This window comes from Hypomesus transpacificus, unplaced genomic scaffold (assembly GCF_021917145.1).
Source record: "Hypomesus transpacificus isolate Combined female unplaced genomic scaffold, fHypTra1 scaffold_62, whole genome shotgun sequence".
Lineage (NCBI taxonomy): Eukaryota > Metazoa > Chordata > Actinopteri > Osmeriformes > Osmeridae > Hypomesus > Hypomesus transpacificus.
The window spans coordinates 968,568-994,849 of NW_025814035.1; the positions used below are offsets into that span (position 1 = coordinate 968,568).

At 40.9% G+C, this 26,282-nt stretch overlaps 1 protein-coding gene across 2 annotated transcripts in view; it reads right to left on the reverse strand.

The window, feature by feature from the left end:
- ttll12 (tubulin tyrosine ligase-like family, member 12) overlaps window positions 1–26,282 on the reverse strand; it is a 46,490-nt gene that overhangs the window by 9,508 nt on the left and 10,700 nt on the right. For both annotated transcript variants that reach the window (XM_047017704.1, XM_047017703.1), the window contains exons 5-10: window positions 18,869–19,002; window positions 18,594–18,670; window positions 18,380–18,496; window positions 13,134–13,328; window positions 12,769–12,880; window positions 2,218–2,369 (exon numbers count right to left, since the gene is read on the reverse strand). In XM_047017704.1, coding sequence (XP_046873660.1) covers window positions 2,218–2,369; window positions 12,769–12,880; window positions 13,134–13,328; window positions 18,380–18,496; window positions 18,594–18,670; window positions 18,869–19,002 — 787 coding nt within the window. The remainder of the gene's footprint in view (window positions 1–2,217; window positions 2,370–12,768; window positions 12,881–13,133; window positions 13,329–18,379; window positions 18,497–18,593; window positions 18,671–18,868; window positions 19,003–26,282) is intronic.

A 26,282-nucleotide genomic window follows, 5' to 3' on the forward strand; every position in this document is an offset into this window, starting at 1 on the left:
CTGTGGGAAAGCAGGGGTATGTTAGTCACTGGCAGTGATTGGGTGTTGTAAATTGGAAATGCAAAAGGCTGGGTTGTTGGTGTTGTGGATTATTGATTATAGGGCAAGTAGGCAGACATGTGGGGTACTCAGAAGAAAGGCCTAGGGTTGGGCTGTGGTATCTGCACAGCAGAAAACATGTCCTGAACTAGTCTCAAGTAAGGAATGTGGTAGCAGGTGTTTTGGGACTTGTGTGTGCGTATCTCAAGTCAGGCTGTTATGGGTTCAGGAGTTAGAAAACAAAGCTCCCTAGGACAGTGAAGAAGGAAGTTGCCAAGGGTTAACAGCTGGGAACACTCAGAGTTGAAGGCCTTGTGTTTGAGTTACCTCTGATTCTGGGATCTATGTTCACCCATGGGAAGGAGCAAGGACCAAGAGTGGCAGATCAAGAGTGACCTAGCCAGAGAAGTGAGGAGACGCATATGGATGTCTTATTAAGTTGGCGCATATTGGAGGGGGAGAAGGGTTGAAGTAGGGTCTAAGGACAGGGAACCTAGAGAGGGGTTTTTGAGTGGACATTGAAGATAATGTTGGCTTTATCAAAGACAGGTTGGCCTTGGCCAACGTGGGAAGAAACATCTAGAATCATTGGGGAAACAATATTATGCAGGGCGGGAGATTTTCCTCATATCAGGCTATATACCGGTAATGGGTTGTATGTGGTATACGATTGATTTTTGTGTCGTTCCTGTATCATCTGCTGCAATGCTGAATAAACCATCAAGCCACCTTGACTTTGAAAGATATTCAGTCTCCGAGTCTATTTTTGATAACCCAAATCCTTCTGAAGTAAAAACCCTACATTGGCTAAGAACATGTATAAACATGTATACATAACCTAAGGAAACAGATTCATAATCTGATTCTCAGATATAGGCATTTATTGATCAATTGGACAGCTGTGAAAATAGCAAACCCAAGTGTCCCTACTTGGGGTCAGACAATATTCCAGGGCGCTCCGCAAAAAGCTAAGTTTGAAGACAGTTGGCCATCAGAAGCTGTGAGATGCTATTTTGGCGTGCACAGTTTCCTAGGCCGGATGTTTTTCTGGTTGGTTGTGTGTAATTGTGGTGTCTGTATAATAAATGTTTGTTTGAAAGACATTCAACCGTTTTATAGCGATTTGATTCTCTGATTTCTGCCATTGCACATAACAGCCAATCAGTTTACATATTGTATTAGAGGGACCTCATACACTGTAAGGAAAGAGAATTGAGCTGTAGTATAAGTTGGATTGGCATACTAATGTATACTATATAATTACAGGTTTGAATGAATGTTAGGATTTAAATAATGTATAATACATTACAGTACAATTCATGAACTGTCATCACCAGCTGCATCACGGGCACGGCACTTTCTATAATTCCAGACATCTGTGTGTCACCAATTCTATCAAGGGCTATCATTATCTATAGGCTAGTTCAAGTTATCAATATTTGTGGCATCTTAATCACCGAATGCATCACGGGCACTGTGCACTAGTGAATATAGCAACAGGAACAATGTTCGTACGACTCTATAAAGGATGCATGTCTAAAAGAATGTCTATTAAAAGTATTTATTGGGCTTTTAAAGTTATGTCTTATGAACTTAGAAGTTTGTTTAAGCTTAAATATTGTGTCTAACACAGGGTGTGGGGAACAGGCTGTATTTGTGTCTTCATTCTAGAAGCAACCTTGAAACCGGGCTGAGACGGCACCCGAGCAGGTGGGACGCGCCGGCAAGAACAACTCCTTGATGCATGAGAAAGCTCAACCCTCTTTTCATCTTTTTATCTCACTGCACTGTATAACATATGCTGGGGCAGGAACAGATAGCCAGTTTGGACTTTGTGAACCAGCCCAAAACTCTGTTGTGGGTAGGGAAACGTAGACAACCCCAGAGCTCTGTACTTGATTTTCCGCCGCTTTTTTCTGCATTAAAGCTGATATTATCGGACCTCTGCGACTCCAGACCACTCTTTCTTGAACACGAACTTGTGTCATTGAATACCATCATTACATATTGGAATAGACACAAAGATTTTAAGTCCTTCAGATTACAAATACATTAAGGGTTGGAGTTAGGAGTTAAAGAAAGTTTTAGGGTTAGGGGTTAGGAAATAATGGATTTTGAATGGAACTGAATTTTAAGTTTCCACAAGAATAGCCATGCCAACTTTGTGTGTTTGTTGACCTGTTGGCAAAGCGCAGCCAGAAGACGTCGTAGGCGTAGAGTCTGAGGGGCTGCACCGAGTGCAGCAGCAGCATGTAGCGCACATCAAATTTCACCATCCCCACCTCCTCCCTGTGAAACAGCACGGGGTCCTCCAAGTACTTACACACCACCTGTGAAACAGACGGGTAGAGGGGCAGCCAGTTAGTCAGTCAGCCAATAAGCCAGACAGCCATCTAACCAGAGAGCCAGTGTCATAGCTCACTTTCTAAGTACCGTATTTCTTCGATTAAACACTGCAGCATTTATTACACAATGTTCATTTTTAGTCCAGTGTTTATTTGAGGGCGGCGTTTAATCACAGAAATACGGTACTTTAAGTATATTCAATCTGACAGTTGTTACAACATGTTTTTAATAGATCTTGTGAGTGCGAAAAGCTTCTACATTTCAAACCTGCCTGCTTGCAGAAATACTTGTAATTGACAGACCTTGTTCTCAAAGATAGTTGCACCACCATCCTTGTCTCGTTAACAAATACTTTTTGTTTTTCTTCTTCTTTAGGAGATAGTTTTAACATTTTTGCAAGAAACAGGTTAGAGGTCGAGGTCAATTGTACACAGTAAGTGAAAAGGTTTGATAAAAATTGTATGTTTGATCTACACTCACTGGCCACTTTATTAGGAACACCTTGATAGTACCGGGTTGGACCCCCTTTTGACTTCAGAATTGCCTTAATTCTTCGTGGCATACTTTCAACAAGTAAACATTCCTCAGAGATTTTGGTCCATATTGACATGATAGCATCACGCATTTGCTGCAGATTTGTTGGCTGCACATCCATGATGGGAATCTCCCGTTCCACCACATCCCCAAATGGCTCTATTGGATTGAGATCTGGTGACTATGGAGCCCATTGGAGTACAGTGAACTCATTCACCGTGGTTACATGGATTCGAATTACTGGCTTATTTGGACTGAAATAGAATTATCCCTTTCTTGTAAACACCTTTGTTCGAATAATTACGGTCCGACTACGATCCGATAGACACACCGAGATAACTCGGTCCGAGCCGGTTGATTATTCGGACATCGCATGCTTAAAAGGTGAATTGGGCTATGAACTGGACTCTGCGAATTGATACCATCATGGAAACGTAGTAAATGTCATGTTCAAGAAACCAGTTTGAGATAATTTGAGCTTTGTGACATGGTGCATTATCCTGCTTGAAGTAACCATCAGAAGATGGGTACACTGTGGTTATAAAGGGATGGACATGGTCAGCAACAATCCTCAAGTACTCTGTTACGTTTAAACAATGTTCAAGTGGTACTAAGGGGCCCAAAGCGTGCCAGGAAAATATCTCCCACACCATTACACCACCACCAGCCTGAACCGCTGATACAAGACAGGATGGATCCATGCTTTCATGTTGTTTACATCAAATCCTGACCATAATATATGAATGTCACAGCTGAAATTGAGACTCATCAGACCAGGCAACGTTTTTTCAATCTTCTTTTGTTCAATTTTGGTGAGCCTGTGCGAATTGTAGCCTCAGTTTCCTGTTCTTAGCTGACAGGAGTGGCACCCGGTGTGGTCTTTTGCTGCTGTAGACCATCTGCTTCAAGGTTCAACATGTGCATTCAAAGATGGTATTTTGCATACCTTGGTTGTAGTGAGTGGTTATTTGAGTTCTGGTTGCCCTTCTATCATCTTGAACCAGTCTGGCCATTCTTCTCTGACATCAACAAGGCCTTTTCGTCCACACAACTGCCGCTCACTGGGTATTTTCTCTTTTTCAGACCATTCTCTGTAAACTACAGATGGTTGTGCGTGAAAATCCCAGTAGATAAGCAGTTTCTGAAATACTCAGACCAGCCCGTCTGGCAACAACAACCATGCCACGTCACCAGTCACTTAATCCCCTTTCTTATGCTCGGTTTGAACTTTAGCAAGTTGTATTGACCACGTCAATATGGATAAATGCATTGAGTTGCTGCTAATTAGCTAATGTGCTAATTAGCTATTTGTGTTAACAAGCAATTGAAGAGGTGTACCTAGTAAAGTGGCCGGTGACTGTTTGTGTAGATATGAAAAATATGATCAAATAACTATTTGGTATGAAATCTGTCAAGTAAAAGTACCCATTTAGTCATAAGGTCAGTATGGTTATTCATGTAACTTTGTTTACAGTACATATGTGTGATGGAAAATGTAAATTGAAAATCTTATAGAACCTCACTACGAGCTGTCGAAGGATTCTTAAGAAGCCTTCGTTTGGATGAACCTTGGAGAAATAATGAGTGGAAATACTTATGTTGGAGGCTCGAAAGTGATTCTTAGTGGTGTAAGAAATAACAGGCTTGGAGTCAGGAGATTGATTACAAAGGCTTTCGTCTTTATTGCGTAGGCTCTTGGGAACACACGCAGAACTTCTCTAGCCAGAGAAGTCTGACATGTATTCAATAGACAAGAACTTTTATACAGTCCTACCTACGTCATACAAATATCTTTGGCAATTATCAGACAACACATAGTTTGTTCAAGATAAACATATGTCCACCCTCATTTGTCATTCTTATGCAACCAGTGGCTCTAAAGAGAAGGCACCACGCTATCAGGTCATCCTGACCTGACTTCCTACTGAAAAGAACATTCTAACGGGAGGGGAGAGTGACTCACCCAGAGCGTTCTTACCCCATAACTGAATATGGGACAAAACAAGTCTCCTCTTTAGCCTAATTCCTTACATGGGGCTGTTTCTTCTCCTCAACTGACCCCTGTCCTGCTTCTTTCTGCACGTACCACCTCTTTACACACTAGACACGAAAAAAGCCCCCAACACTTACTAAATAATATGTGTATTTGCATAGGATGTGTTAGAAACTTCTTGCTTATGTTTATTTAGATAAGATGTATTAGAAACTGCCTGCTAGAGGTTTAGACAGAATGCCTCTGTACCACAGTAAGAAACTATTTGCATGGAATGTGGTAAAAATGACTTGCATAGAGAAACAATAGGGAGCTCTAGGTTTCTTAGAAAACAGGAAGTGTTAAACTGATTTTAACCTCTTGCATAGAAGTGCACATGACAGCTGTTGGAAACTCATGATATATCTCTCACCTAAATAAGGAGAAACATGTCTAAGTTTTCAGTGCACAGGAACAAGTCCCCGGCATGATCCAAATTAGGAGAGACGTGTCATATCCGTTAGGGGACAAACCGTATGAAGCATATAAATATGATGTCTGTGTCAAGGTTAAGCAGCACCTTCACTCACTCTCTACCTCTCTCTTAACCTGCTCTATTGCAGAGAACTAAGCGCATTTAGAATCTCTATTCACTCGGATACAGAGACTTAGAAGCATTCCTCATCAAACAGGGATAAACTAGTTTTAAGAACTTAGAAAGAATAGTTCAGAAGGTTGCTCCTTAATGGAGAGGTTGCTCCTTAAACTGAGAAACATTAACTTAGAAAGAACAGTGTAGCAAGTACTACTTAACGGAAAAACATTATGCTCCGCATAACGGAGATATAACTTATATGTTTTTTAATTGAATATAACTACTCCTTAATGGAGATATAACTTGTGTTGTTGTTTTTTAATAAAGTATAACCACTCCTTAACGGGGAAATAAGGGACACCAAAACGGAGATATAAACTGTATTATTTTGTACTAATTAAATAAACAGTTAAGACAGCCATTGAGTCTCCTGTCAGTCACCACTGCCCTCCAGTCTGCCAGAGCGGCTTCAAGGTCATCCGTCCTCATTCTGCTGGACCTTTCTGCAGCATTTAATATGGTTAACCATCAGATCCTGCTTGTCAGACTTTCTGAGATGGGCATCACTGGCACTGCACTTCAGTGGATCTCATCCTACCTGTCAGGAAGATCCTACCAGGTCTCCTGGGGAGGCAAAAGGTCAGGCTCCGTCCTTGGACCCCTCCTCTTCTTCCTGTACACCACCTCACTTGGACCAATCATCACCTCCCATTACTTCTCCTACCACTGCTACGCTGACGACACGCAGCTGTACCTGTCATTTCCCCCTAATGATCTGGGGATCTCAGCTAGGATCGAGGCCTGCCTCACAAACATCTCCGCCTGGATGACCAAGCACCACCTCCAGCTGAACCTCGCCAAAACAGAACTTCTCATCATCATGGCCAAACCATTCATCTCCCATGATCTCTCAACCACCCTGGGATCTGCAACGGTGACCCCTTCATCCTCTTCCAGGAACCTCGGGGTTAACCATGGATGACAAGCTCTCCCTCATAGCCCAACACAAGAGCGCCCGGTCCCAACACAAGCTCTTTTCCTGTCTGGCCCCCCAATGGTGGAATCAACTCCCCACCTCCATCAGAGACACTGGAGACACGTGTCTCCCCACGTTCAAGAAAAGGCTTGTGACGTGTGGAAGGCTTCTGAAGTGGTTCTTATCGATCAAGAATAATAGGCTTTGAGTCGAGGAGTTCGGATTACAAAGGTCTGCTTTTATTACAAGGTTCTCTTAGATTCACATTCGCTTAGAGCTTCTCAGCCTGAGAAGTTCTAGCCTCCTTCATTTCCTCCAGGTCATTTATACAGTTCATACACGTCACACAAATAACTCTTGGCATCATCTTATCAATACGTGTTGGTCAATCTTAAACAGACCCTTGTCTGTTTGTTTACCGGTTGTCATGAGTCCATGGTCATCTCTATGTAGGGGAACAGACTCCATGTCACCCCGACCTTGCTAATCTGTGTGAAGCATACAGCTCCCTAACTGCCCTATTGGCAACACAACACATTCTTGACACAGGAAGTTTGAGCTGGAACAGCCAAGTGCTTGTCCCATAACTGACTACGGGGCCTGAGCACAACAACATTGCGACTCATCTATATTATCTCGCGCACAGCCTAGTGCTTTCTACCCTGCTCTATGCCCTACTCTGGGCCTTGCCCTGATGTGACCCCAACATCCATATATCTCACTATAGGATGATTTCTAGCCTACCACAGACGCACTTGTTCCGGGAGAACAACGGTACTTAGGAAGATTGGCTGGACCAGATGTTAGTTTCCTCCAGGATCACAATGACTATTAGGGTGCCTTCACACTGCAACGGAGCTGGGCGTCGGCTTCCAATTCATTTTCAATTAAACCAGGCGTTGATGCTCGCGTAGGGCATTGTGGGAAGGCGAGCGGAGCGTTGCAAGTTGGATTTTCTCAACTTTATGTAAATGAGGAGCGTGAAAACGCTAGCGTTGGCCAATCGGATTGGTTTCTTGTTTCTTGTAACGTAGCAACCGTTGGTCATGGTAAACATTTTCTAGGAATCAAGATGTAAGAGAAACTTATCGTATATGTGTCTACACACCGAGTGTTGTTTTATTCGCCTCTGTACGATTAAAGAGACATTAACAAAAAATATATACCTGGCGCAGGGTTGCCGAGGTTGTCGGTGTCCCTGGTGTGTTAAATTCAGTCTCGTCACATTAGCTAGCTACGTAGCTCTAATTTTCTTCTGTGATAGCTGCATACTACAGTAGTCTAGCTAGTCTAGTTCACCCGGCACACATTTACATTTACATTTAGTCATTTAGCAGACGCTCTTATCCAGAGCGACTTACAGTAAGTACAGGGACATTCCCCCCGAGGCAAGTAGGGTGAAGTGCCTTGCCCAAGGACACAACGTCATTGAGCACGGCGGGGAATCGATCCGGTAACCTTCTGACCTTCTGATTACTAGCCGGACTCCCTCACCGCTCAGCCATCTGACTCCCGATAACACAGGATTTACACACGATTGACATTCAACGTTGAAATGCTGGTTGGCAGTCACTCGCTAGCCATACAGTAAATGTGTAGTGGCCATAACCTAGTGAATGTTACTGGAAAGATTTATGAAATCCTGTATAGCCTAGTTGACAAGATCATGCTACATCTAGTCAGCGTATCTCATTCCTTGCATCATGCCGTGTAAAAGCTGTATTTTGATTGAGACAGGAGCACCTATATTTATATCATTAAAGATCCGATATTGTAAATACATGAACCCAAGTCTGCACACTTGTCCATTACACAGTTTTATACAAACTACTAAAGTGACCTTAGAGAACTACAACTCTGTATTAACTTTTCTAACACGCCCCCGAGCGTGGTGCACTGTGGGAAGGCCAGCGGTGCAGAGCGTGAAAAAATGCTGCAGTGTGCATCTTAACACCTCTTATAGATATCGAAATGTGCTATGTTCAAACCTGGAAAGAGCAAGATGTAGAAATAGTACAAACAATGAGTTACGACGCTATCAACTGTGTGCCATTTCCAATGTGCGTCAATAGTGGAGTTTGTGCTGTTAAAGGGCATGTTTTGTGGTCACTTTATTTGTACTGTCCAGCCATTAAATTCATACTATATATATATAAAAAAATTCACACTGATTAATATGCATAAGCAAGTAAATGTTTTGATTTCAATAGCAATGAATATGAAAAAAGTCCATTACAATAGTAATAATGCTCTTTTAATAGGCTATATATCCCTTGATATGTACGGATGTATGGTGCTGTCACGGATCCTCCTCTTGCACCCCTCAGACGGTTTAGTTCCCCAGAATACTGAGGACAGCGGAGGAACACGGACCGACTCACACGGACCGACTCACACCTCATTGTTGCACACACCGGCACCTCATTGCCAATTACACACAGTATTTAAACCCTATTCAGACCAGGCACAGTTGTGGGTAATTGTCTTTGTGCTACGCTATCGCTATTCTAGGTATCCTAAACAACTATTGTATAGTGTAAATGTTCTACGGATTATAAGTAAAGTCTACACTTCACCTGCCTTAGTCTCTTCGTTCATATCTTCCAAAGATCAAAGTGTCTCATGACAGTTGCATTACAAAATAATAAACTAATCTAGCAAATGAATACATTTAATATCATAATAAAATCTCCACAATAATAATGGTAGTCACGCCGGCCCATGTCATTTTCTGTTACAGACTGACCCAGCCCCACATTAAAGAAAGGAAAAATAAATAAAACGTTTGGGGACCCCAGGCGTAGATAAACAATACTGTCATTTTAGGACCTATTTTACAGTGTGAAATTGTAATGCTCATTTTCACAATTAGGATTAATGGGATTTTTCCCCCCAATAAATCACAGTAAACTTAAGTACATTTAAATAATATGAATAATATACATTTAACATATTACAATGTAGGCTATGTGTTACAGCAGTAATTTTGGTGTCCCCCTCAGGAAGTGCTCTTGAGAAAATGTCATAATTGTCCCCCCCAAAATTGAAAGCAGAGTTTTGCCACTGGCTAATAGCAAAAGCCTGTATACACCTGTATAGGTTAGGTCTTGGTAAATTGGGGCTAGAAACTGTCTGTAGATAACTGATGAAAGGTCAAGATTTGTTCCAGAGTGTATCGTACCATGCAACTCTGAGGAAGTGGAAAGAATAAGTGAACGCAGTTATGACCCCACCTAAAAGCTCTATCTTGGGATGATCAAAGCCTTCTGTTGTACAAAGTTTTCCGCCATGCCTGCTGAAGTCAGTTTGGGTGTCACCTCATCTGACCTGGGTTATAGTGGAAAGAGTAATCTCTTCCCATAAGACGATACCATACAACTGCCTATCATTCTGTATTTGTTGTCCAAATCCTCTGAGACACTCAATTTGGGTATACCAGACATTTGAACCTTGCAGATCTGCAAAAATACTGTGATTATGTATTTAACTTGTATTTGATAATTGACTTGATTGACTTGGTACCTTCACCGAAATACAAGGTACCTAAGACAGACTTATTCAGTGGTTAAACCAAGGAACAGTCTGTGCCAGACTTACACAAAATACAATTGATATTTATTATTTTTTTGTCTATAGAATTAAAATAGAGACTAGGAAAGAGCCAGCCAGCCAGCCTTCAACTGGGCTGATCCCCTATATTACTGAACACTGACACTGAACACTGGCTCTTGATATGGTTTATCCTTCCTAAAACACTCTACTCTTTTCTATGAAGAGTCAAAGTGTTGAGATTCTCTCTCCAATTACAAGGTAGATAATACAGATAAACACAGAATCTAAATTGATAGGACCGTTCCTGAAGAGACAGAGACCTTTCTTCTCTACAGTCTCCTGAATTGTGAGATCCAACTGGAATGCATATGTACACACACTGGCACAAACACTACATGGTAATCTTTCATAGCACATCTTTTCCAGAGAACACCACTACAGGAACGCGTCTGCTGAGTAGCTGTGAACCCAGTCTCATGGAGTCCTTAGCCCTTCAAACTGCTCTGAAGTGCAGGTTACGAGGTTTAAAGAGATTTGAGAACTTGATTGGTGTCTTGTATGAGGTGTGAGCAGTCTGCCTCGAAGAGAAAGGGTCATCTAGGAGTTGGGGGGAAGGAAGGTGTTGACGGGCCGCCGACACAAAGAAGGGATCATTATCAGGGGAACAATCTATTCTTCACAACACTGTAATTAAAATGTAAATTGCACTGATGTAACATGAATGATGAGAGAGAAATCTTAGTTTATTTATACAGTACCTCTGCACTGGGAGATACAGTCAAGCTCTTAATGTGTCATGAACAAGTTGACCGCTGTCCTGGAGTCACTTCTGATAGTGAGTGACAGATAAAACTCCACCAGATGCCATAATATGAACCAGATAACTGAAAACATAGTGGCTTCTCACTACATCTTAACACTTGGTATAAGTATACATGACCAAAAACTGATGTCATAAACTAAGTAAAACATGACCTATTACCCATTTAACTGTGCTCAATTGTGATGATCATTTTCACAATGAATAATTTTTTTAACAGATGCTTTTATCCTAAACAAAATCAAAAGTAAGTGACGCAGACAATAAAGGACTAGATGTGCAGCAATAAGAGTTAGTAAGAGTGAGTTAGTTCAACGGTGCTTAGTTCTATTTTACAACAGTGTAACATGGTTTAAAAAAATGCATTCATTATTTTGAAGACAGAAAGAATTGAGAATGACTAGTGATTTCCTTTGATGTTACAGGCTTTAGTAGATCTCTATCACAGATCTCTATCACAGAGCATTGTTACAGTTACAGCCCAGCCTTTTATAGCCCTAATTCGCGTGGCCGTGACATTTTGCAACTTTAAATGCTTGCTATTCTGGCCATGGCCCTTAACTTTGTGGGGGTTTAACCCCCACTCGAAGGGCTCAGAAAACATTGTAGAGGCATTGTGCATAGCAGGGTACAGCAAAGCTCGAAGCGTGCTAAAGTATCACTTCACAACAGTTTATATTCTAGCAGAAGGGTGTCTCCCCCTCCCATATCCAATTACAAGACAGTAATCAATGTCACACGACCAAACCGTTTTTCTGACCTAGAACAAATTCTTAGTTTCCTATGTTTTTTTCTTCGTTTCCTATGTTGTTTTTCTTAGTTCCCCATTAAAGGCACAAGTTAGTCCAGTCAAGTTAGTCCAGTTGCAACGTTCCCCACTCAGCTTCTACGTAAGTTCGCATGCTGCAAGTTTTCAGGCAGTGATAAGCGCGCTCTGATGATTTGGATGTTAAACAAACAATATTTTTAATTTGTAGTGCATTGTAAGAGATACTAAATACCATCGGCATTCAGTTACAACAGGACTGGTGATACGAGTCTTATTATTAGTAGGCTATTAGCGGCTGAATCTGCAATGTCCAGCAGCCATTGAGTTAGATTGCGAAAATGTTTGTGCGTTGTTTTGTTTTTTTAAGCGTTTCAAAGTTCGATTAGTCGATTTTCAGACTTTTTAGTCGAGTTTTGGTCGACCAAAGAAAATCTTAGTCGGGGACAGCCCTAGTCAACACTTGATTGTCGTGCAACTTTCCGGCCACCCACTGACATCATCCTATCAATAATCACACAGGTATAGATATTAGAATTTCTCTAACACTTTTCATCAAATCTCTGTATTTGATCCAGTCACTTGATATGACAATTTCTTTATTATCAATAGATAACTCATTTCTAGCAGGCTACTTATGTTATTGTCATGACTTTTCAGTTATTCAGTTCTACTCATGTCCTAACTCATAACATTGCACAACCCTCACTAGGAAACAGATCCGTCTTGTGCAATACATCTGAATCATATAAGGGCATTTGGTTTCCACAGTTCTTAAAATAGTCTCTTGGCTAAGTTCCAAGCTGCAGAGACACTAAGAGGCTTGACCCTCGTTATATGACTTCAATACCAATAACTAAGAGTTAAAGTACAAACACAAGGAAAATGGTAATGATCATGGCTCATATTCCACAACAACTTCAAGGAAATAATATATAAAATAGAAGCAGATAGTTTAGCAGATAATGTTTATAATAAAATTTTCTTTTAGCATAATTTGTTTATATTAAAACAAATCCTATTACTTCTTGCCTTCTACAATGCAGCAATTTCCCCTTAGGGATCAACAAAGTACTTACTTCTCCTACAACTAATGCAATTACTAAACACACCTAGTGATTGAGACTAACATAAACATGTACGAAATTAACCAACCAGCCTGTCCCACCTTGGGTGTGCTCTCCCTCTGTCTGATGATGTAGTCCAGGTTGTTGGTGATGTGCGTGTCCAATCCACGAGCCAGATTCCAGGGTTTACAAATCCAATGGTTATCCTCTCCCCTATAGCAAATGCACATACACACAGACACACATTAGAAAGGCCTTTATGAAGAGAGAAATGTTAAAAAAAGTATTATTTTAGTAGACGCTTTGATTCAAACTGACGTACAAACAGTGCACATAGAAGATTAGACTTTATTTGTCATTGTGAAGTAAAAAAATACTGCAAAAGATCAAGGAGTGTTAAATTAGACAGTTTTTTGGCGGGTAGAGTCAAGGTACAAATTGCTCCCAACATTAGAACATTCCAGACCTCTCTTGTCTCTGCTGGTAATGTCTGATGAACTGGGGCAGCTCTGTCTGGAGGTTGAATGTCTCTGGCAGCCACTCGGCCCCCTGGCCCCCCCGGGCCCTCCTTGACACTGCTGCAAGACAGTCCTTCACCGTGACGATCGTCTCACATGGAAACTGGTTGATCATGACGTGCGGTTTCTCCTCACTCAGCTTCCTGTTGGGGACAAGGACCACCAAGCTCAGGGCTTGCCTGTGTTTGTCTACATTTCCACGAAGCTCTGGACTAAATTTACGAAACATATTAACTGTGATCTTAAGTGAAGCCATTAGAGTGTCTAAATACTTTTTCTGTCCCAATGTTTGCAGTATATCTCTTGTTTTATAAGGGTGCTCAACCTGGATGTCAGTGATACATATATGCTGTAGTTTGTCCAGTTGTGCAAAACCTAACAATATTCTTATTTTGATGTCTTTTGCCTAATAAGTGTCCATGTAATCTTTAAAGTTAAGGGACTACATTTATATAGTGCTTTTCTACCATAACGGTACTCAAAGCGCTTTCCCTGTTTTGCCTCATTCACACACGCACGCACGCACACTTTGTATTATGCAAAATATTTTTGACCAACTCTTTTTTTACGGATGCAAAACTATTTCTACGGATGCAAATAGTTTTTAACCATTTTGGTCTAAGTCTCACCTTTGTACATGAAAATATCTGGTGGGGGTTTTCCAACTGTGTGGCTAATATTGAATTACAGGCTAAAATTTGAGTAAGGACATAGGCCGAGGTCTGTTTCATTATTAGAAAATCAGTTGTTAGGGCTTTAACTGACCCAGAGAATGGTGCCACAAGTTGAGAAATTGTCCATTCCACTGGTATAAAGTAGAGAGAGAAGAGGGGTACTGCCAAAGTTTAGACAAATGCATCATTGCATAGCACAAAGGAAAAAATACAAAATGTTTATTTAAACATAGCAAACACTTCTTAGACAGAACTGTACATGCAAGGTATGGTGAATTTATTTTACAATCATGACAACTGGCTAAACCATTGTGCATGTATTGAGTTCTGTTATGAAGTAAATGTCTAGATGTTTTTGGTGGTAAGACAATTTTATCAGAGAACCAATATAATACATTTTGATAAACATAACATAATCAATTGATAACCTAGTGTCGTGGAAAATTGATTATTGGGAAGGTGGCAAACCAGGGAAGGGCACATGAGGTCAGATTTTGGGGCCTAAAATGGCTGACTACTATCTGCGCAGTTAATAAACTCTGCGCAGTTAATAAACTCTGCACAGTTAATAAACTCTGCGCAGTTAATAAACTCTGCACAGTTAATAAACTCCACTCTAAACTGGATATAACTAGAACAGGAGAAAGTATGATAGGGATTTGGTTTAGCAAAGTTATGAAGGGAACGGAATGTGTATCCTGTGAGGAATAGGCTGTTATTATGTAACAATGGTTGTGCTAGACTCATCAACAGGATGCTCCTGTGTTAGATAAGGGAGGGGGTCCAAATGGGTTACAGCTGGTATGGTGAAATTGAGCTGACCAATACTCCTAAGGGGCCGAAGTCATGCATCTGAATTGGTAGGTTCTGCCAGAACTGAGAGAGATGGAGGATGTAGGAACGGGTTAAGCATGTTGGGGTGAACTAGAGTTGAGAGGAAGCAAGGACATGTGAAGTGGAGGGGGCTTTTCCAGGGAGATAAAAGTTGATCATCACTTTAAGAGCCAGGGGATGCGCACGCAGTTTTGGGGTGGATAGGAACTGGTTAAAGAACCTTCTAGAAGGTGGTGTCATTGTATCAGACAAGGCGGGGGTCTGATCCCTTTTTGTCTATATAATGAAATGTCCAAGGAAATGTGAGTGCCTTTTGAACCTGCAGTGTATACAGTGCCCTCCAAAAGTATTGGAACAGTTAGGCCAATTTCTTTATTTTTGCTGTAGACTGAAAACATTTGGGCTTGACATCAAACGATGAATGTGAAACCAGAGATCAACGTTTCAGCTTTTATTTCCAGGTATTTACATCAGGATCTGATGCACAAATTAGAAAATATCACCTTTTTGTTCGAACCCACCCATTTGTCACGTGAGCAAAAGTATTGGAACATGTGACTGACAGGTGTGTTTTGTTGCCCAGGTGTGTCCTATTACATACATTATTCAATCAATAAATACCACTGAATGTCTACACTCAGGTTCAGATTGGGTAAGATAGGTTTTGTCTATGCAGACTGTATTCAGAGGTGAAAACAACATGAAAACCAGAGCGCTGTCTTTGGGTGAAAAACAAGCAATTGTGAGTCTTAGAGAAAATGGAAAATCAATCAGAGCCATTGCAGAAACATTGGCCATAGCCAGTACAACCATTTGGAATGTCCTGAAGAAGAAGAAAACTACTGGTGTACTAAGTAACAGACGTCGAACAGGTAGACCAAGGAAAACATCAGCAGTTGATGACAGAAACATTGTGAGAGCTGTAAAGAAAGACCCTAAAACAACTGTTAGTGAGATCAGCAACAACCTCCAGATGGCAGGAGTGAAGGTATCACTATCTACTGTTCGCAGAAGACTTCATGAACAAAAGTACAAGGGCTACACCAGAAGATGCAAACCACTCATTAGCAAGAAGAATAGGAAGGCCAGGCTGGAATTTGCCAAAAAGTACAGAGATGAACCTCAAAAATTCTGGGACAAAGTTTTATGGACTGATGAGACAAAGATTAACTTTTACCAAAGTGATGGAAAGGCTAAAGTTTGGAGAAAGAAAGGAACTGCTCATGATCCCAAACACACAAGCTCATCTGTGAAACACGGTGGAGGTAATGTCATGGCTTGGGCTTGCATGGCTTCTTCTGGGACGGGCTCATTAATCTTCATTGAGGATGTAACACATGATGGCAGCAGCAAAATGAACTCGGAAGTCTACAGAAACATTTTGTCTGCCAATTTAAGGAAAGATGCAACCAAACTGATTGGCAGAGCCTTCATCATGCAGCAAGATAACGACCCAAAACACACTGCCAAAACAACAAAGGAGTTCATCAGGGGCAAGAAATGGAAGGTATTAGACTGGCCAAGTCAATCTCCAGACTTAAACCCTATAGAGCATGCATTTTACCTGCTTAAGAGGAGACTGAAGGGAGGAACCCCACAAAACAAACAACAACTGAAAGAGGCTGCAGTGAAAGCCTGGGAAAGCATCAAAAAGGAAGAATGCAAAAGTTTGGTGACGTCAATGGGTCACAGACTTGCTGCAGTTATTGAAAGCAAAGGATTTGCAACTAAATATTAAGTCTTATTCACTTAAATATGTTTTAAGTATATCTGTTCCAATACTTTTGATCACATGACAAATGGGTGGATTCAAACAAAATGTGATATTTTCTTAGTTGTGCATCAGATCCTGATGTAAATACCTGGAAATAAAAGCTGAAACGTTGATCTCTGGTCTCACGTTCATTATTTGATGTCAAGCCCAAATGTTTTCAGTCTACAGCAAAAATAAAGGAATTCGCCTCACTGTTCCAATACTTTTGGAGGGCACTGTATATGCTGCATCTGTGTTGCTGAATAAACCACCAAAGCCACCTTGACTTTTGAAAGATATTCTGTCTCAATCTATTTTTGAGAATCATTCTGAAGAGAGCCGTCTCTTTTCCACAACAGTAAGAAACAGCAGACAAATGAAGGCTAAATTATAATTTGCATAAATGTCCTAGAGCAGCGGTTCTCAACAGGGGGGCTGGTTTTCAAAATGGAATTCCTTGAAAACAGAGTACAGAAATTGGCTCCAGGTGGAGGATGACATCAGACGCTGTCCGATGTAAAAAGAAGCAAGCGCAGGTGTCCCACTGACTGATAATCTGATGGCCTGTCTGTGTGTCTGTCTGTCTGTGTGTCTGTCTCTATGTGCCTCTATGCGTCTGTCTGTCTATATGTGCCTCCATGCGTGTCTGTGGGTCTGTGTGTGTCTGTCTCTGTCCATCTCTATGTTCCTCTATGCGTCTCTGTCTGTGTCTGTCCGTCTCTCTGTCTGTGTAAATGTCTGTGTCTCTCTGTCAGTCTTTGTCAGTCTGAGTGAGACAGACACTGACAGACAGAGACTGTGAGACAGACAGACAGAGACTGTCTGTTTGTCTGTCTGTTTCTCTGTGTATGTCGGTCTGTGTATGTCGAATGGCGCTATTGGCTCGCGTTTTTTGTTTGTTTCTGCCGTGCCGGCTCCCGGCAGCGACAACTTATTGTCTCTTTCAACTTCCAGGTCACAACCAGGGAGGGAGGGGGGCGGGATCTCAAGTCCAGTTCATAGCCCAATTCACAGTTTACAAGCATGCAATGTCCGAATTATCAACCGACTCGGACCGAGTTATCTTGGGGTGTCGATCGGATCGTAGACGGACCGCAATTATTCGAACAAAGGTGTTTACAAGAAAGGGATCATTCTATTTCAGTCCAAATAAGCCAGTAATTCGCCTAGATTTTGTTTTGAAAACAGAGGCCTGAAGAGGCCTAGAGGTGGTAGGTATTAGCTGGAAGACTGAATTGGACCACAGCTTGAAACCTTACCCAATTCAGGTCAAAAGTCAAACATAATACCACAATATATTCATATTTCACACATGTTCTCATAAGAGTAAATCCAGGCGTTTTCTAAAATGGCCTTTTGGAGACTCCAAAATGACCCTTTGTAACCAAGGTCAAATACTTAGGATAGAAAGGTATTATTTTTCATAATTGTTATCTCTAATGAAAGGTGGTACTTATAACTATCATATCTAATAGCTAAATCCCCCATTAGTATTGCTGAAACACAAAAACTGAAGCATGAACACATAGGAGTGCTTTATCTGATTCCCAGGATATAATATCAAACTACTTGACATGGTTAGATAGTTTGGACCTTTGATGATGTATGGAATATGTAGCAGTCTAAAAATATATGTTTTAGTAGTGAGTGCGCAGTAACTTGGGCAGGAGGGGGGCTCGTTTCTGTCCCGCGGGCGGGATTCGGTGCAATCCCTATTTATTTTGGTTATTTGGCCACATAAATCACTCAAATTTGGCTTGGTGGTTAGGTAACACATTTTTGTGTGGTGTGACAAACTCATATTTTATTGTTACTTTACAGGGACTTTTGGGAAATTTTTGATAATCTTTCCGGCCACTGATTGACATCCCAACAAGGGGGAAGAAACTCATTTGCTATTTTTAATTAACACCGTGTGTGACCCAAGTCTGACCTGTAGTCTCTGATGTGGGAGAACCCCCAGATAATGTCTGCCTCCTCTTTCATGTCTGTGAGTTGGAACTTTGGATGCTTGAGGTTCTCTCGAACCTGATTCATGTCCGAGTACACCCTGAGACAGAAAGACAGGTAAGTGAGTGTGGGTCCTGGTTATGAAATACATAAGCAGGGATGGTATGAGGCAGAACATATATGATTAATCATCTTACTTAAACACTTTGTCTTCAGGAACACTGTAGGGGAGGATTTCCACTGGAAACTTCTCTTTGTTCTCTTGTGAGATGGTCTGTAACATTGAGGAATGACAGAAGAGCAGGGTTTTTGTAGGGGATAGACCAAAATAATGACATGTAAGGAATTCCAAAATGGGGATGTATTCATGTAAACATGTGAGTGCTTTCACTGCCTCTCCATGCAGCTCTCCTATTCTATCGTCTGGATATGAGTGAAACTGTTTGATAAATCTGTCTAGGTTTGTTGTTACCTCATAGTAAAGGTCGGAGGGCTCAGGGGTCACTGTACTGACCCCTTCAAGGTTATCTGGTACCCACGGTAACAAACGGCATCTTCTCAGCAGAGGGTTGCTCTCACCATATGCGTAGTCACGTGTCACTTCGTCTGAAAGAGAACCAATGAAGATCAGAGTTTTTGTGTTTGATTCATCTCATGACCTTATTAACAGAATATACAATACATTGTTTTATAATTTGGTGGCCAAGCAGCGAAGATGCAAAGCCACCTAGTGGGTTTCTACCTTTTCTTCTTATTATTATTATTATTGGTGGCCACGCAGCAAAGCTTGAAGCAGCCAAGTGTGAGCAAAAAATACTGCCTAAACTGAAGAGTAAAGAGTTGTTGCCATAAATTAAAGAGTAGTTTACCATCCACAATCTTTCCTACTTGGTTGTGTTTGTTTTTGTGTTATTATGAAAAGTTTGTACATGCTATGAAGAAGGAAAAAGAAAACATTTAATTGTTTGTGTATTTTGAGTTTTTTATATAATTTCCCTTCAAAGGACAACATTTTAAATGTTGTTTGTATAATCATCTATGTATTCAAAGTACAATGTTGTGACAACGTTTTTTATTTGTATTAGCTCTACATCCACATTTTCGTGAAATTTCTGACGTGTCACTTTCACGAGCAAGCCGGTCGATATGGCTCCTCTGTTAGTTAGCTAGTGTCGGGGCTAAATTCTGACTGCAAAACTGAGTTTACCTTGTCATAGTTGAATAATGACAGTTCGGTGGGCAAAATGGACATACAGTGAACCTCAAAGTCCATTGAAACATCTTTACATTACAAATCTCACAATTTGAAACTGCTGCTGTAAAACGGTTGGTAAAAAAATATATAAAAAAATGCTTCTGGTCTGTAACCTTTGACACGCCCCAAAATTTGCTGCGCACTGCTTTGTGTACTTCCACGGGAATGACAAAGAAGAAAGTTTGAACGTTTTTCAAGAATATTGAAAATGTACCACAGTTGTAAATGCAGTATTCCAGGCTGTACAGGGAGTGCCGACACTTTTCATAGTTTTCCCAAGGAACCAAACACCCCTATGTCTATGTAAGTCTAGTAGTAGGCAAGTAGTCTATGAGAAGATCCCTGTGAAGTTCGACACTCAATTATTCATTTGCTTGAACCATTTTACCATAGACAGTTTTGAAAACTTTATAAAGCATACAATATATAAATATAAAGCAAGATTTGCTAAACCGTCGTTGCTGTTCCGACTGTATTCACAACCGCAATCTGTAAGTGTGATTTTGTAACTAACAGTTAACGTATCCTGTATCTAGCATAGGTAGAATGTGTGATGATTTAGTTTTTTGGCAATCGGGCTAACGTCATTTCATTTTCCTGACTGTGTTTCATTCGAATAAATAACCTTTGTTGTCATGCAAATCTACAATTCACGATGCCTGTTTGGCTATAGGCCGAAATATGCTTCTGCGTCTCCGTTTACGGATGGGCGGGCGCACGGATACGCACAGATACGGACGGATAGACTGCGTTTATGGTTCTCCGTAGGCTGTGGGTGCTGAAAACAATTCACCGCCAGAAGAGTAGGTGGCGCAACGGTTTTTTGTTTACATTTAGTAATTTTTTAGTTCATGTTTACATTCAGTCAGTTTAGACGTCGTTGAGTGTTTATTTCCTTAGGTTACCGAAAAGTCGAAGCAAATTTACAAATTAGCCGTTCCATCAATAAAATACGCACATTTTCAGCAACTACACTGCCCATTTCTCATCACATTTTAATTCAGATTCTGATTTACATGTACCGTTTAGCTGAAATATGAATTGTAAAAACTTTACAAGCAATGGCGTTCAAAGGATTCTGTTCGTCCTGCTATCACGGCAACCCCGCCCCTACCCCTGACGCAAGCGGTACTTAATACTGACCAATCACAGCCAAGGGGGTCTCCGTAGCTCTCCGTAGCTACGACGCAGAGCTACAAAATTAAGGAGGTGCACGTCAAGCTAGCTAGCTTGGTATTTGTCATTACATCAGTGGTGGGCCGTCAGGGCCTGCAAGTCCTTCTCTGCTGGCCAAAACGTACTCAGTAAATATTTAAATACAATTATAAAAGAATGTTGTGGTTATACATGTTTTTTTCATCATTTCCCCCCATCTTAATGTCATTCAATAAAAACACTAAAAATATATATATATTTGTCAAATAGTCTGTTCTCTTCATGTCATATTATATCCACTTGGTTGAGCTGCTGACAGTTTTGTATATTATGGTAGAGTTTTTATCCAATCATATTTCAGCTAGCTTGTGTCAGGTTCTATGAAATCTGCCTGAGGCCTTCAGAATCAACAGAGAAGGCTACCATGCACTGTAAGTGAACGGAGACAGTCAGTTGCGATAGCCAATCAGATCTCAAGTCTGCGACACCAAAGCCAGCTAGAAGGCCTTACGCTGAACTTGATATGTACGCGTCCTGTGATTGGATAAGCACTCGTGAGAGCCCGAAAGAGGGCAATCCGTTAGCAAGAGTTAGGCTACTAAAAATAAAAAAATTAATTTGGATCATTTGCAATTTATAATGTAAATAACGTGGTGCATTGCCAAGATGTTAAATAGTTTTGCTGTTGCTCAGAAACAAATGCAAATAATCTGTTTACTTTTCAATTAATAATCTGTTTGATTTTCAATGAATAGTTTGTTTGGTTATCATCTCGTTGGTGACTTATGAAACGGCGACAATGCGCAGTTTATTGGACAAACTTGTTTAAGCTCACAGTGTACTTTTGGTGGACAAACTTTTCGACTCATCTCTTAAAATCGCCTTTTATTTGAGTTTTGACAGTATCCGTGATGGTAGTTTCCTGCTCTTAATTGTGGATACAAGCTTATTGATTTTAAATGCAACGGAAATTGTTGTTGGACTAGCCTATAAGGTGATGTAATGTGTAAGTGTGATTCTGTATGAATTCTCGAGTCGTGGTGTCTATCTATTGATGGTATTATGAGGTGTCTTGATCTGGGGAAAAGGAGTATGTTTTTACAGATCCAGACCAGGGGTGAACCAAACATGAAGATGTTTGTGTGTTACTTGTAAAAATATTAGAATTTTGGTTTAGTAAATTTGGGTCATTAATTGACTTGCTATTTTTACTTTGTCTAGGTCAGAGTTGGCGAACTCTGATAGCGCACAAGATCTCTGGTCAAGTGAAGTATTGAAAAAGTATGTAAAACAATCTGTATTCTTGATCTGAGGCAAAGGATATGTTAACAGAGAATACGGCTTATACTATTGATCTGGGGAAAAGGATCTGTTAACAGAGTATATGGTTTTCCAGATACAGACCAGCGGTGAACCAAACATGCATGTTTACAGCTGAATACTTTAGTTGAACAGAGATCTTATGCTGGTTTGAATTGTAACTGTATTATGTTTTGTTCTGGGCTTTTCTCTTTTGAACAGAGATCTTACTGGGACTTTTATTTTGGTTTGAATTGTGACTGTATTAAGCTTTTGTGGTGTTTTTTTAGAAGAACCTGTAAGAAATAAGTCTGAAGACAGGTTGGCCACATTGCCCATATTAGAGTCTAACCAAGGGCAGGTTGTAAACCTGCCAACAGCTACAAGGCGTTTCCTTGTTAGGGCCTGTTCTGTGTGTCCTGATAAAGCTATCTGTAAGAACAGCCAGCAGGTCAGGGTGACACGCAACCACAGCAGCTGAAGGGAGGGGGAAGGTTGCCCTGTGAAAAATGAATCAACATGTATTGTTAAATAGGCCTATATTTGTATCAGGGTTCCAGGCCGATCGCCAATCAATTTGTGTGACGTACATGTTCTGTATAAATATCTCTTGAACTGTTTTGAAAGCGGGTTGTCTCTGAATGCTGAGATCGCCTAAGTGAATGTATCCAAGTCCTGGCACATGAATAAAAGCAAACCTTTTGTTATAACCTTCGGTGACTAAGTGAATAAGTTCTTGTCAGATCATCTCGCCATGGATCAAAGAGAGCAGATTTGAGTCCACTACACTTTGTTTTGGGTTTTTGTCTTTTGAACAGAGATCTTATGGGGACTTTTATGTTGTATACTGTATTGAGTTTGTTTTGGGCTTTTCTAAAGACGAAGCACAATTTGTATTATTATTGTGTATTGTTTTTTTATAGATTTTATGTAAAACACATTGAGTTGCAATTTTTGTATGAAATGTGCTATGTAAATAAAGTCTTATTATTATTATTATAAATTTAGGTAGGACTAAGTATGACGCCACTGAAGGCCTAGGTGTGAAATGCACGGCCCGCCACTGCATTACCTTGATGTATGAATTGACATGATGGTCTACAGGTCTTGTCGGCAGTGGCTGTGGTCATGGGCGTATGCAGGGTTGGAATTACGTTCGCTTGCGGGTTGGAATTAATGTTAGCTGGCTACTCATGATGGACGGCCACTGTTGTTTGACAAAGCGCGACAGGGCACTGGAGCAGCGCATAACACAGCAGCGCTTGTAATGTGAAGCAATTGTTCATAGTTTATGTAATTTTAAGCAAGCTAGAGCTAAATGTGATGTTTCACCCGCCTTGTGTTTAAATGTGTTGAACCACTGGTGTTTGCATTTTATATTGTTACGGTCTATCGTCCCGCAACCGTCCCAAAGTCTGTATTAAACTGTCCCAGACATCTTTTTCATTGTCCCCGGGACAACAGTAACTTTGAGCCCTGACTATGCTCCATCTATAATTCCAGGAATTTCTGTGTGTATATGCCACACATTTGTATCACAGGCACTGTGCACTATCTATAGAGTAATCTGTATTGTTTTTGTATTGTGTTTTTCACTGGCATCTTAATCACCAACTGCATCATGGGCAATGTGCACTAGTTTTGTAAATTTAATGAAGTATTTAGACTGCTCTGTGTGTATTCATGTGTAATAGAGGAGGAGTGGCTTTGGAGACACCTGAAGTGAGGGGGCGGGCTCTATGCTTTCAAAGCTAGCTTGCTAACTCCTAGGTTCTCTGGATTACACGTACAAGCTTTAAGTGTAATTGTTGGAGGCTCGAAAGTGGTTCTTAGTGGTGTAAGAATTAACAGGCTTAGGAGTCGAGAAGTTGATTACAAAGGCTTTCGTCTTTATTGCTTAGGCTCTTGGGAACACATGCGGAACTTCTCTAGCCAGAGAAGTCGTGCCATGTAATCACTAGACAAGTACTTTTATACAGTCCTACCTACGTCACACAAATATCTTGGCAATTATCAGACAACACATACTTTGTTCAAGATAAACAGATGTCGACTCTGGTTTGTTGAGTTCCTATGCAATCAGTAGCTCTAACCAAAAGGCAACACGCTATCAGGTCATCCTGACCTGACTTCCTGCTGGAAGGAACATTCTAACGGGAGGGGAGAGTGACTCCCCCAGAGAGTTCTTACCCCATAAGTGAACATGGGACAACAACAAGTCTCCACTTTAGCCTATTTCCTAAAAAGGGGCTGTTCCTCCTCCTCAACTGACCTCTGTCCTGGGCTACTCCCTGCACGTACCACTTCACCCTACATTAGGCCCAAAAAAGACCCCAACATAATCTATGAAGACAAACGTGTTATATCGGTCGAAAGACTTTGCGTACAGAGGGCCTCAACGCTTTTGCGCCCACTTCAGATTTATTTGTTTCGCAACGTGCACGTAAAAGCATGGTGAGGTATGTACAATCATGCTGCACTGAGGTAAAAGCGCAGACTGCCAGTCGCGGGAACCGAAAATGGCTAATTGCGCCTTTTCGTGTAATGCATATGCATTCACGGGAGGGTCAAGGGGATAGTGGGAGTTTCCCATAAAGAGATGGGAGGGGATTTATGAAGTGCGCCTAATTATGTATTCCGCGGTATGTACAAAAACCACCCGTGAAAGCGCGCCTCTATTTTGCGGTGAAAATTCTGCACCTCTTAAAAGCAGTTGTAAACCAGGATGCGGGTTGCAGTAATCCGAGCTGGACGAAGACATGGGCCAAGGAAATGAGCTGAAAAGATTTTTGCCACAAGGATCACACTTTTTCAGTTGAATGAACACAAAATCATTGTAATTTTGGTCCAGATGGCATTTTTGTGTGTCGGTGTGGAATTCCGGCCTTGTAAAATATTTAAATTTGCTGTTATCCCATGAACAAGCACATCAATTTCCTTATCGCTAAATCTTTGTTTTCGCTGTTTTGACTTTGGTGGCTGATCCAAGATAGAAAGAGAGAAGGAGGCCCATTCAATTGCACGTTTTAATGCAATTTACGGTATAGTGGGCATTGAAAGGCGTTGATTACCCGATGAACTGCAGGTTTAGAAAATAAGACGTAAACTGAAGTATCACCGCGTGCGCTTTCTGCGGGTTGGCCACGGCGCTGATAACGCTACATTTGCAAATGAACGTACATGAGGGCCAGAGTTTTTCAGTTTTTTTCCGTAGGCATACTTTTACAGATGAATTTACACAGAGTTTGATATATTTGACCCCAGGAGTGTGCAGTATGATATCATGCAGTAATAAAACCATGAATTAATGAGATAATGCAGTAATGAGTCCATGCGGTATGAGATCATGCCATAAGATCATCATTCATTTTGGATGTGACATGTTTCTTACAGAAACCCACTGTATTTTATATTCTACATAATGACTGTATTCTGCATGCTGAAGATGTCCATCATTGAGAATGTTGTTGAGAAGCATGTTGTCATATTTGCTGAAATAAACATCAAAACCTGATAGCAACCAATGAATCTACAGGTTTGACAGTAAAATGAAATCAATCTGACATTTGTGGGCATCGCAGGACTGTAATAAACACAACCATCATTAAGGTTGGGCTGGCACTGTAAGGCTGGGTGTCAAACCTGCCCCCACCTCTCATATGCTAATGTCTGGAGTTTCTGGACGGTCTCAACTTGATGGCTCTCACACTCCATTCAAGATGTGGTCTGATTGGTTGTTCTTGTGTATAAAGGGAATTGTAATGCATTGTTCTTTGGATTCTTCATCTCCTGAGACCTTCTCCTCAGTTCTCCCTTGTCCTACTGTCCTACTCCTTGCTCACCTCTTGCTTTCTCTCTGATTTACAATGATCATGGTAGAGTGGGTAAGATTTAAAGGCTTCATTTTGTAACATGTTTGCCTTGTAATTGATTTCATTCATTTGCAATGTTATTAAATGCGTATTTCATTTAACCGTACTTTGACCATTCTTGCTCTGCTTTAACCCATATTGTCAAATACCTGGAATTCTATTGGTTTTGGCATTAATGGTTCATGCTAATACACTGTTCAGTTTCCCATCTTCCTTTAAACCATAGGGGAATTCGTTTTGGTTGCTTGGCCAATATTTAACCCCCTACAGTACTAATGATTGGACGGCATTAGGACTGATTGCAA